Below are 13,503 nucleotides of genomic sequence, written 5' to 3'. Positions count from 1 at the left end.
CCCATCGTGGGGTGTCATCATTGGGGGGGGGGGGGGGGGGGCGTGTGGCAAAATGCCCACGTGTGTGGAGGGTTGACATTGCCCATAGATGTGGAATGTGGGGGAACCCACAAGCCCTCTGAAAGATTGGGGCTCGATCTCTGAGGAGCCTGTCTGGCCAGCGTTCAGCTCTCGGTGATGAAAATAATTCCAAGTGTGGGCTTGACCAGGGAGAAACTCCCCAGGGCCCAAAAAAGTGACTAAGTGTGGTTAGAGAGTGGTGGGAACACGCCGACAGAGCCAGTGGGAAACCCCCAGCAAAGACCCACCACAAATGACACTTAGTAACGTTTCCGCTAGATTGCATCCCTGGAATTAATGACCATTATATCAATGTCGATTGTTATTAAAAAAAACTATCTGATCCTTCAGGGAAGGAAATCTAGCCTGGTCTGGCCTGTATGTTGAAATAAGGACACGGGGAATCCACTATGAGTAAAATAAGAATAAAGTTTTATTTATACAAACAGCATATCCAATACCCGGTATACCCCCACCGGACTCCTTCTTTGAGAATTGTCGAGGGAAAGTTAAATTAATTTTTGCATTAAGCTTGACTGAGATATTACACTTTAATCTTAAAGAAACAGAAAGGCGGAAAGTAAGCCAAAGGCTAGTGAGAAAGAATGACCATATTCCACAGCCAGCAACTTAACCCCAGAATAGTTCGACTTTTTGTGTTATTTTGCTCCTAATGCCACTCACCAGTGCCACCTATGAGCACCTTTGAGCACTGCATTTACTTTCCGATGCAAGTAAACAGTTGGGAGGTTCCATGCCATCATACTTACAAAAAAAAGTGGATGTGAATTCAATTGTTAATATTCCTGAGTCCCCCCCCCCCCCCCCACCCCCTCCATCACAAATGCCAGATTGACATCAGCAAACCTTAATTTGATCACAGCCCGATATTTGTAGCAAAAATGCAGGAAACCACCTGACGTAACATCCTCTCTCATCGACAGGCCAGGTGAATTGTATACAAACACCAACATGCAATGTGACTGTATTTTGTCGATTTTCCAATTAAATCGTTTTTTTGTTGGGAGGGGGGGGGTTCATGTACGAGCACCGCTGTACTCCGAGCTCCTCCAAACCTGTTCCTTAGGCACACTGTTGATGGTCTGAAGGTAATGACAACACTGTTGTTTCCCATTTACTCACTGTTGCTTTTAATTCTTTTGCAACATGCTTGAACTGTGCATGGGGGCCACAAAAACTAAAAATCCTCGGAGTAACTCAGATGCTGTTCACTGTTAATTCTTCACCGAGTTTTATTTTCCTCCCATTCTGGTTTATCGGGCAACCTGTCATCGGGGTTTTACTTTTTGTCTTTAGGTTCTGTGAGGTTCTGATTTCACCAGGTTCTTCTCACACTTGCCACAAACCAAAACAAAATAAATATTCAAATTCTTTAAATTCTGGTGCAATACACACTCAAACCTTTTTTCTGTAACTCGACCAATACGAAGCTGCAGTAAAATGACACGCCAGCCAACTGCTTCCTGAAGAATTAAGGTGAAGAGCATTTTTTTAGTTATGATTTTTAAAAAATATATGTTTTTTTTAATGTTAATCTCTTAAACTCCCCGTTTGCCTGCTTTGCCTTGATTCGAGGATCTGTGCTGCTTTTAGTTGTGTAGTTGTGTGATGCGATTGCAATCATAGCTGGCGTTGCATTGGCCCTCCTCCCCTCCATTGTACTCGTTTCAACCCCATCCCCTCTGCCCTGTTTGCCCTTCTTGCTGCTAGATTTAGCCCGCTGGCTGCATGTGGAATTTTACGATTGTGTGCACCCCCCCACTTGAAACATAGAGAAAAATAGCAGATTAATTGGGAGTGGTCCCAAGGCACCCATCGAATGAAGAGCTCAGATGGCACCCCCCCGTTAGAGCGAAAAACCGGCATGTTCTCACTGCCCTCTGAACTCCTGAAATTTGAAAATTCCCTTGTAATCACTCCAAGATGTTTGTTTCTTTTCAACAAGTGTGACCAGATGGTTTGAATTCAAATTCTGCTTTGTATGTTTTTTACCTGTCCACCATGCTCAACACTATTGATGCCTGATGAAGTCCTCCCGAAATAATCCATGGTGTTGTCGATACAAGTTTAATCATATTGGAGTTGATTACCAGAACATTCTATGTCCACTAGCTATTATGGACAAAAATATGGAAGGCTTCCAATTTTACATTGTGCCAATGATGAATACAGCTGCTTTAAATTAGTGTCACTAACGTATGTCCTGCGTACAACAATTTAAAAGCTTTATGCTTTACAAATGCAGCAAAAACACATCATTGCCATAATTCTTTTTAACCTTTTTGTTTGGTTTCAGCATCACAAATAATTGCATCTGTAAAATGCCTGCAGAAATGTGGTTAGTACAGGCTCTTAACCCCTCAAGGCCCATTTAGAAAAAAAATAGGATTTCATTGGCAATTCTAAAATATGGAGCTTATCCCAGCGCAGAGCGTCATGCGAATCTCTGCAACGTAGGCATTTCTGGCTCATTTTCATAGTCTGCAAGGGTCAGGATTGTTAAATACCAGCCATCTCCTTTATAAAAATAGGTTTTCCGAACACACTCTGCCACACACTCCCACACTTGCTGACTCATGTTGGCCTACTTTTCCACCCTTGCAGACTAACCTACGGTGCAAGTGACACCGCGACATTTGACAATGACCAGCTATTCAACACTGGAGGCCATCACCTGGGCCAGATTCTCTCCTTATCCAATGGCCTCCCAACCAATCTCTAGCAGTGTTACCTGGACAGTAATCAGGGGAGGACATCTTTTTCATATTCCATCACAACCAGCAGAATGGCAACAGACCTGCAGTAAGGATTTGCCATCCCAGTGAGGTGTGATAGGATGTCACCTGATAGGGCGGCACGGTAGCACAGTGGTTAGCACTGTTGCTTCACAACGGCAGGATCCCAGGTTCGATTCCTGGCTTGGGTCACTGTCTGTGCGGAGTCTGCACGTTCTCCCCGTGTCTGTGTGGGTTTCCTTCGGGTGCCCCAGTTTCCTCCCACAGGTCGCCAAAAGACGTGCTTGTTGGGTGAATTGGACATTCTGAATTCTCCCTCAGTGTACTCGAACAGGTGCCAGAATGTGGCAACTAGGTGCTGTTCAAAGTAACTTCATTGCAGCGTTAATGTAAGCCTACCTATGACAATAATTTTTTAAAATAAATTTAGAGTATCCACTTCATTTTTCCAATTAAGGGGCAATTTAACGTGGCAATTCCACCTAGCCTGCGCATCTTTAGGTTGTGGGAGTGAAACCCACGCAAACATGGGGAGAATGTGCAAATTCCACACGGACAGTGACCCAGAGCCGGAATCGAACCTGGGACCTCGGCGCCATGAGGCAGCAATGCTAACCACTGCGCCACCGTGCTGCCCCCCATGACAAGAATAAAGATTATTATTATTATACCCACAGGATTTAAATTGCAGCAGGTGCAACAGTCAATGACTCCGTTTTATGTTAGAAAGAGCAAAGCAATATCGAATCATAGAATTCCTGCAATGCAGAAGAAGGCCATTCGGCCCATCGAGTCTGCAACGATCCTCTAAAAGAGTACTTCACCCAAGCTCACTCCCCCGCCCTATCCCATTAACCCAACCTGCTCATTGCTTTGGACACTAAGGGGTAATTTAGGGAGGAAAGCAGAGCACCCAGAGGAAACCCACGCAGACACGGGGGGAACATGCAAACTCCACACAGTCACCCATGGCCGGAATTGAACCCGGGTCCCTGGCGCTGTGAGGCAGCAGTGCTAACCACTGTGCCACGCCCCATTTCCAGGAAGGAAGGCACATTCAGTTATATAGACATTGGAAGATGGTTAGCAAAATAAATCAGAACCAAATGATCCCCAGTATAAATGCAGCAGAATTTTAATTTTAATTATCCGGGGGCCCAAACATGATGAGGCAAAGGCCTTTTTCTGCTAAGCTGTTACACAGAGTCCTGTATCGAATGAGTTCAGGCCAATATCTAATGGACTATGGTGATTCAATTGATTTCACCTCGGGTGGCTACAGCTAAGCTATGGCTTTAGCCCCTTTTGGATAGGTATAGGAAAAATCAGGCAGGACTCCCGATCACTATTGAGCGACCCCTGCTGGTGAATGTATGTATAGCAGATTTGTTTGTGTTTTCCCTCCCCGAGTGTGAATAGCTTGCCAGCTTTCGCTGTTTATGCTTTGGCAATATGGTATAAGGGTGTTGGCACCCACACAATTATACCCTCACTCCAACGTGGACAATACTGTCAGCACGAACAGAGGAATTCAACAAGGCAAGGGTACGAGCAACACCACCAAACTCAAAAATGTCCCAGTAGCATTGGCATCTGGAAGTGGTTACTCGATTGGAATCGGGACCAGATTAGAGTGCCTCTTCCAATCCAGTCCAGGGCCACTGAGATCGGCTTTCTCATTAACATTGATGCCCTGGCGCAGACCAACTATTGAACTTGACTTGCCTGACCCTCTTGTCCTGCAGTTACCCTTGGGGCAACCAGGCAAGAGGTCCCCACTTGGAGCAGCTTGGAGATTCAATTCTAGCGGAACAGAAATCTGACACTAATCCCTCTCTGGCACCACATTAAGCCTACAGTTCATCAGCTGATTATAATGGGATGATAACTGGAAAATTAATTGGCTGGGCCATGTCCTCCCCGTCTGACGTAGGACAAAAGGAAGGGGGGAAATCTAGGTGGCGCATGAGGACAATATTGGGTCCAGAAAGGAAAGTCTTGGTAGTGTAGCTCATCACTGAGACACTGCCTGATACGTTACCAACTCCAAAAGAACATTCATATAAACCTCACAAATACCCTGCCTAACAAGCCCTACATAAACTGACTCCTGCCTTTCTCCCAAAATCACACTTTAGAGGAAAACGTGAAACTGTTAGATTTGGTTTTTTACAAGAAAGATTCGGAGGGTGGTGAAAGAGGAGATGGATCAGAGAGGTGGAGGCAAAGATCGATAGATCAGACAGCCAAAAGCGAGAAGTACTTGGTTGAATTTGAAATTGTATCCCCATTAGTTATACCTTTAAACTAAAGCACATCCTGGAAATAATTTGTTGTGGAACCCCTAATCCCTCATTCAACATTACACATAGTCACCTGATCCAAAACAGCCAGTAATACGTTACAATGTGTTCGGGGGGGAAAGTACCTCTAAAATGCAGGCCCAATTTCATTTTTTTTTTCCAGATCCTAACGAATTGTTGGAAATGCATGGATACGGCGTGACTCAGTTTCCTTGGCAACTGGGAGATCTGTGCAGTCAAGGCTCCTCTTGTTTATCCTGCTCCACTAGTGGTTCCCCGTATGACATGCCCAACTGCTGCAGCTGTGGAAATGACAGGTAAATAGAACAGCGCTGTATTTCATTAGTGTGTAACTGAGTACGGAACAATTACACGTGGCGGCCCTACAAAGATAAGATAGTATTTACCTTTAACTACAATAGCAGCTGGCTGGTTCACATAAAGAAAGGGAGGATTTGCACTCACAAGCAAGTATATTAGTCATCAGCAAAATACAAACTGTCGAGCTAATTAATTACTTTTTGGCTAATGATGGCTTATCATTATGTTGGTAAATGCATCCATTAAATGGAGGCAGTGGCGAAGTGGTCTTATCAGTGGATGAATAATTGAGAGTCCCTCGGTAATGCTCTGGGAACCTGGATTCGAATCCCACTATGACACATGATGAAATGTGAATTCAATAAAAATCTGGAGTTAAAAGTCTAATGATGACACATTAGTTGGTCATTATTGATTGTTGTTAAAATCCCCATCTGGTTCACCAATGCCCTTTAGGGAAGGAAATCTGCCATCCTTACCTGGTCTGGCCTACATGTGACTCCAGACTCACAACAATGTGTCCCCTCAAGGGCAATCAGGGACAGGCAATAAATGCTCGCCCACATACAATGAATAAACTTGCACACACACAGTGTGGTCTCCCAAATAGTAATGGATTTTTTTGTGGTATTGGCTGATGGCAGGACGTTGGGGAATTTCCTTGAAAAATGTCCTGTGATCATTTTATTGAATGTAACTAGTTGTGTCTCGATCGGTTGTTTTGAATTCTCTGGCTCCATCAGAGTAGAATCTGACATCCATGTTGGCGACGAGTTCTTGTACTCCAACCAACGAAGATGACTCTGCGTAACGCCAGCTTACTGTGAGCATCTTACCTTTGGAAGGGCACAGGGAAAACTTTAGAATTGACTTTTTCCGGGCATGCTATTCCTGTGCCTCCAAACAGGCACATAGAGGTCAGAGCTCAGGAAATGGAAAAGGCAAGGAGACGTGATTCCAATTCTTTCCCAAAGTCTCTGACTCCGATTGGGAAATGTATCATGGGTATTAGTGGCCCCCAATCCGTTGCCCATTTTTCAAACCTAACTCCGAATGGTGACTGTCAGCAAACAATTGAACAAGGAGGAACCCTATCCATTGCTCACTCTCAACATTCGAGTGTGTGCGTTTTCCAGCAAGAGTCGCCAGGCAGTGATTGAGAGCCGGACCCGGTAGCTGCCGGACAAAAAAGGCAAATATCCGTCTAGTTTGCCTTCTACATCCTCGTAGCCGAGACATGGGGGCTGGTTTAGCTCAGTTGGCTGGACGGCTGGTTTGTGATGCAGAGCGAGGCCTACATCGTGGGTTCAATTCCCGTACCGGCTGAGGTTATTCATGAAGGCCTCACCTTCTCAACCTTGCCCTTTGCTTGAGGTGAGGTAATCCTGAGGTCAAATCCCCACCAGTCAGCTCTCCCCCTCAAAGGGAGAGGTGCCTATGGTCATCTGGAGCTATGGCAACTTTCCTAACTAGTTATGTCACACAGAAAGTGGAGCTGTAGTGGACTACTCAACAGCCCTGGCTTTGGGTCCCTCCTCCAGCCCCCAGTGACACTAAGGCAAATTGTAACACCACTTCATTGTTGTTCTGAGATCAGTTAACCCACCGCATACCAGCCTCCCCGAACAGGCGCCGGAATGTGGCGACTAGGGGCTTTTCACAGTAACTTCATTGAAGCCTACTCGTGACAATAAGTGATTTTCATTTCATATCAGCAATTGAAATAAATTGTTGACTAGACTTACTGATGATGATGTTGACTCAAGGGCAGGGGGAATAGTCTGTATTTTTTTTTAAATTTAGAGTACCCAATTAATTTTTTCCAATTAAGGGGCAATTTAGCGTGGCCAATCCACCTGCCCTGCACATCTTTGGGTTGTGGGGGAGAAACCCACACAAACACGGGGAGAAGGTGCAAACTCCACACACAGACAGTGACCCGGGGCCGGGATCGAACCTGGGACCTCGGCTCCGTGAGGCAGTAGTGCTAACCACTGTGCCACCGTGCTGCCCCGGAATAGTCAGCATTAGCCCAGTTTACAGAAAAAATACTGATCGCCAATATCGGGGGAAACTGGGTGGGATAGGTTAAATATTACATCAATGTCAAGGAAGTGAATTAAGATCAGTTATTAACAGTGAGGTTAGTCGGAAGGTGATTTCTGTGCCTCTGCTGTTGTGTCCAGGGTTTTATTTTATTCATTCACAAGATTCGGGCATTGCTGGCAAGGCGGACATTTATTGCCTATCCATAATTCTCCTTCAGAAGGTGATGGTTAGGTTCCCGATTTAAGATTCTCATTCTTTGCATTGAAGCTCCCCATATTGTAATGTGAGGTTGTGTTTACTTAGCGTGAGGATTTCACCAAGACGTTTAAAACTGATTGTGTAATTTTAATCTAATTCAAGATGAATCTGACCATCAGAGATCTTTTGCCAATGTTGAATTTTGAGCAGATGCACAGCCTATTGGTTAATAGGGTACTATTTTCTCTGGGTGTTGCTCACTCCTCTTCTGAATCAATAAAGAATCAACCATATTAGGCCTTGGGTTTAATAGTGTGTTTGTTGTATTGTTAAGGTTAAGGATATGTAGGTGGAGTGCATTAATTGATTATGTACTTTGAGCACATATAAAGAGAGACTGTGGTCCTTTCGTTAATTTTGTTCATTGATACTCGAAAGGTTATGAAGAAAGATTTCTCGTGGCTCAGTTGGTAGCACTCTTGTCTCTGAGTCCAAATACTGTGGGTTCAAGTCCCACTCCAGGATTTGAGCACAAAAAAAATAAGGCTGATGCTCCAATGCAGTATTGAGGGTATGCTGCAATGTTGGGGAGGTGCTGGCTTTCAGGGAAGTGCCTGTGACGCAGTGGGTAGCGGCCCTGCCTCATGGCCAGTAGCTCCAGCTTCAAGTCCCACTCAAGACCTAGGCCACAAAATGTGCTGTGAAAAATTATTCTAAAGAAAGAGAAATCCCAGGTAGTTTGTGACTAGAATGTGGAGAATAAACATTCATAGACTGTGACATTAAAAGATGGAGGGGTAAATAGGTCCACATATACAGACTGCCTTGTAAATCTCTTGGTTCTTCTTCTGCAGGACTCCATTAAAGATGCTGTGTGAGAGTATGAAGAGGCAGATTGTTTCAAGAGCATTTTACGGATGTAAGTACGGTAGAACTATCAGGGAGTGAATGATGGATGCTGTGGCGGGTGGTGAAAGATATTTAGAAATCATTTTTAATCCATATTTCTTTGATGAATTGGCTAAATGTAGATGTATCTGCTAATGCCATCATGTGATTGGTTAATTGATGTCCCTGTTGATAACATTAACCAAATTGTAAATCTAGATTATACACAGTAAGAAGTCTTACAACACCAGTTTAAAGTCCAACAGGTTTGCTTCGAATCACTAGCTTTCGGAGCACAGCTCCTTCCTCAGGTGAATGGAGGATGCCGTTCCACACAAGGAGCTGTGCTCTGAAAGCTAGTGATTCGAAGCAAACCTGTTGGACTTTAACCTGGTGTTGTAAGACTTCTTACTGTGCTCACCCCAGTCCAATGCCGGCATCTCCACATCATAGATTATACGTGGCTAACATTGAGTACCAATCTGTAAATTTAACACTCATAACCTTGAATTCATTGAAAGTCTCATATATTAACAGCTCCGATTGAATACAATATGGGCAGGTTTAAGAATCAATCGCCTGGTGCTTCTGAACATTTGCTTTAGTTGAAGCAGTTTGACAGTCCAGCCTTTGTGTGCATGTGGTAGTTTATAACTATTAGCGATGAACGTCTATATTTGTTCGAAAGAATTGAAAAGTTGTTCTGAAAGGGTTTGCGTTTCCACACACAGGGTTGGCGTACTGCCGTCACCTCTCTACAGTCCGCACACATCTATCAGCTCTCGTGAATCACACCATCGTCCCGCCGGACAAGCCATGTGAAGCCTCCGGTGGACTGACTGGAGAGGTCTGGAATAAATATGAGAAAGATAGAAAGGTAGGGCAGGACTCTGGGATGCCTGTTTTTTGGTGCTGTGTGCGATAAGTGAAGTGCCAAGTGCCTACTGCCAAGTGAAGAGCTCACCCAGGGAAGCAGTTCAGTCACGGCAGACAGCCGAGGAAGCAAAGAATCAACGAGGATTCCTGCTTCTGACCTGTAAATGACAATCACTCCTGAAACATCTGCAGGGCAGGATCGAACGGAGTTGATTAAATAACATGATAGGGCAGCAGGGTGGTGCAGTGGTTAGCACTGCTGCCTCACGGCGCCGAGGTCCCAGGTTCAATCCCGGCTCTGGGTCACTGTCTGTGTGGAGTTTGCACGCTCTCCCCGTGTCTGGGTGGGATTCGCCCCCACAACCCAAAGGGGCAGCACGGTAGCATGGTGGTTGGCATAAATGCTTCACAGCTCCAGGGTCCCAGGTTCGATTCCCGGCTGGGTCACTGTCTGTGCGGAGTCTGCACGTCCTCCCCGTGTGTGCGTGGGTTTCCTCCGGGTGCTCCAGGTTTCCTCCCACAGTCCAAAGATGTGCGGGTTAGGTGGATTGGCCATGATAAATTGCCCTTAGTGTCCTAAAAAGTAAGGTTGGGGGGGGGGGGGGGGGGGGGGGTTGTTGGGTTACGGGTATGGGGTGGATATGTGGGTTGAGTAGGGTGAGTAGAGTAGGGGCCGGGGCCGGGGGCGGGGGCGGGGCCGGGGGGGGGGCGAGGAGGGGGGGCGGACCCGAGGGGGGGGGGCGGGGGGGCGGACACGCGGGGGGGCGGACGCGGGGGGCGGGCGGACCCGAGGGCGGGGCGGGGGGGGGGGACCGAGCGGGGGGGGCGGACCGAGCCGGGGGGCCGCCCTGGGGGCGGGCGGCCACCGCGCATGCGCTGGTTGGCACCGGCCCAACTGCGCATGCGCGGGACCCGAGTCTCTGGCGCCCCCGAGCACATGGCACCCCGGGCGACAGCCCGAGTTGCCGGTGCCTTGAGCCGGCCCTGCCTGGGACCTTTTAGTTGTTATGTCTGTGGGCCAGTAACTATCCTAACCACTATGCCCAGGAGGAACGTATTTTCCCCTTCATATTCAAACACAGTTTCTGCAAGAAAACCACCTTACTCGTAGTTACCCTGGGTTTGACCAAATATTATAAGCAATTTTACAGTGGGAACAGCTCAGAAGTTCACCTGCTGACATGCCTGAGGAATGGTGAAAGATATGGTTTAGTCTAAAGGAAGAGAAAGAAAAAACAGTTTAATAAATGTGACTTTGTCTTCTGACTTCTGAAAATTGACTTGAAAGCACGACAAATAACAAAGAACAATAGAGCACAGGAACAGGCCCTTCGGCCCTCCAAGCCCGTACCGGTCATAATACCACCCTTGGCCAAAACCCTCAGCATTTCCTAGTGCCGTATCCCTCTACACCCATCCCTATCCATGAAATTGTCGAGATGCCTTTGGAATGCATTACAATAACATTTATAGAATCATAAAGTGATAGAATCATCATGGTTTGATACTTTTGTTTTTAGAATTACAAGAAATTGGAGCTGCTCAGACTGGTTTACTATGGAGGAGTCCAGCACGAGATAAGGAAAGATGTCTGGCCCTTCCTCCTAGGACACTACAAGTTTGGCATGAGCAAACAGGACATGGACCAGGTATGTGGTCAACACCTTCACTGGATCCCTTTTCTCCACTCTGTGCCAACCGGCCTTGAATGGGTTAAAACGATGGCAGATGGGAGAATTACAATCTCGCACCTCTGAGGGGTTCTCTTCTCAAAGTTGGGAATTACGCCAGGAGACTGAGGAAAAGGAACTTTTGCATTGTATCTAATCTGTGATGTACCTGGTGTAGTAATCTTTGTGTGTAGCTAAAATGGGCGAGAGCTCCATGTCCAGCATTGGAATTCCTCCAATGATGAATAGGACAAGTGGTTTGCTGCATTGTTACCCTTTGCTATTTCCTGTACAATTACAGAAAGTAGGAATCTACAGTCAGCCTAACATCTATCGTCGGGAAAATTATTTGATTTGATTTATTGTCCCATGTACCGAAGTACAGTGAAAAGTATTTTTCTGCAGTTGAGGGAATGTGCACAGTACTGCTGGAATCTATTATAAAAGAGGTTATAACAGGGCGCTTAGAAAATCTCTATGCGATCAGGCAAGTCAACCTGGTTTTGTGAAAGGGAAATTGTGTTTGCTAATTGATTAGAGTCCTTTTAGGAGGTTGCAAGCAACATGGATAATGGGGAACCTGTAGATGTGCTGTATTTGGATTTCCAGACGAGGTCACATCAATGGTTACTACACAAAGTAAGTGTTCATGACATAGAGGATAACATATCAGCATGGATAGAGGACTGGTTAGTTAACAGGAAGCAGAGAGTATGCATAAATGGATCATTTTTGGATCGATAAGATGTAACGAGTGGAGTGCCACAGGAATCAATGTTAGGGCCTCAACTATTTACAATTGTTATCAATGACTTAGATTTTGCTAAGTGTCCTAATGGTACAAAAACAGATAGGAGAGTAAGTTGTGAAGAGGACATAAGGAATCTGCAAATGGATATGTGGTTAAGTGAGTGGGCAAAAAGTTGGCAAATGAAGTAAAATGGGAAGAAATGTGAACTTGTCCATTTTGGCAGAAAGAATTGAAGATCAGCATATTATCTAAATGGGGAGAGATTTCAAAATTCTGTGGTATAGAGGGATCTGGGTGTCCTGGTCCATGAATCACAAAGTTAGTACGCAGATACAGCAAGTGGTAAGGAAGGCAAATGGAATATGGTTATTTATTGCAAGGGGAATGGGATATAAAATGGGGAAAGCTTTGCTATTGTACAGGACAATGGGTCAGGCTACATCTGGAGTACTGTGTACAGTTTTGGTCTATTAGTTTAAGAAAGGACATATTTGCATTGGAAGCAATTCAGAGAAGGTTCACTCACTCGTTCCTGGGATTTAAAGATTATTTTATGAGCAGAGATTGGACCTGTATCCATTAGAGTTTGGAAGGATGAGAGGTGATCTTATTGAAACATAAGATCCTGAGGGGTCTTGACAGGGTGGATGCTGTAAGGACTAGAGTTAGGGGACAAAATTTAGAAATAAGGGATCTCCCATCTAATACAGAGATGAGGAATATTTTTCCTCTCAGAGGGTCGTGAGCCTGTGGAATTCTCTTTCCCAGAAAGCAGTGGAGAACGGGTCATTGAATATTTGTAAATAAAAGTTAAATAGCTTCTTGACTGAGAGTGTCAAAGCGTATTGGGAGTAGGCAAGAAAGTGAGGTTAAGGCCACAATCCGATCAGCACGACCTTATCAAATCATGGAACAGGCTCAAGAGGCCAAATGGCCTATTCCCGCTCCTAACTATGTACCGTTGTAGTAGAAATAAAGTTTAAAATGGACATTTCCGAATTTGTAGCATTTGCACATCGTGCTGTGCAGTCCTTACCATTAATGGTGACAGAACGCCACGTGTGATTAACACCATGCGGTAGTTACAAGAACATTCACACTCACATCAGAAAAGTAGCTTGGCCTGTGGTCCATTGGATTGACCCCTATGCTTGACCTGCAGGTGGATGAAAATATCGCTGCCAAGTACAAAAGTGTGATGGCGGAATGGAAGTCCTGCGAGTTGATCGTCAAGCAGAGAGACCGGGAAACACACTCGGCAATCCTGGCCAAATTCTCGTCCGGTAGCAGCATAGACAGCCACGTGCAGCGCCTGATTCATCAAGATTCCAGCATCAGCAACGACGTAAAGTATCTCGTGTGTCACGTTTCCTGATTGTGTCAGTGATTAGTCCTTCAGATATCAGACATTTTGTCGCCGTTTCTGGTGGCTGGGTCACACTTGGAAAAGCCGCATTCACTCTCCTCCACCTGTGGTTGCCCTGAGAATCCGGCAGGCGCCCTCCCTCGTAGCGACTGTTTTGGTGACTGAGTCGTTTCAGAGGGAAGTAAGACTCAGTCATGTAGTATGGGACTAGAGTCACATGCATTGTAGTTAGAGAGGGAAAGGTTGGCAGGCTCCCCTACCAGAG

General features: G+C 45.6%; 1 protein-coding gene across 5 annotated transcripts in view; it reads left to right on the top strand.

Annotated features, from left to right (window-relative positions):
- Positions 1-13,503, top strand: part of sgsm2 (small G protein signaling modulator 2) — a 283,232-nt gene that overhangs the window by 203,480 nt on the left and 66,249 nt on the right. For all 5 annotated transcript variants that reach the window (XM_038814470.1, XM_038814473.1, XM_038814469.1 and 2 more), the window contains 5 exons: positions 5,283-5,436; positions 8,542-8,606; positions 9,307-9,452; positions 10,972-11,100; positions 13,035-13,217. In XM_038814470.1, coding sequence (XP_038670398.1) covers positions 5,283-5,436; positions 8,542-8,606; positions 9,307-9,452; positions 10,972-11,100; positions 13,035-13,217 — 677 coding nt within the window. The remainder of the gene's footprint in view (positions 1-5,282; positions 5,437-8,541; positions 8,607-9,306; positions 9,453-10,971; positions 11,101-13,034; positions 13,218-13,503) is intronic.

The sequence above is a fragment of the Scyliorhinus canicula genome, chromosome 12 (assembly GCF_902713615.1).
Source record: "Scyliorhinus canicula chromosome 12, sScyCan1.1, whole genome shotgun sequence".
In the NCBI taxonomy this organism is placed as follows: domain Eukaryota; kingdom Metazoa; phylum Chordata; class Chondrichthyes; order Carcharhiniformes; family Scyliorhinidae; genus Scyliorhinus; species Scyliorhinus canicula.
This window is presented reverse-complemented; position numbering and strand designations above follow the sequence as displayed.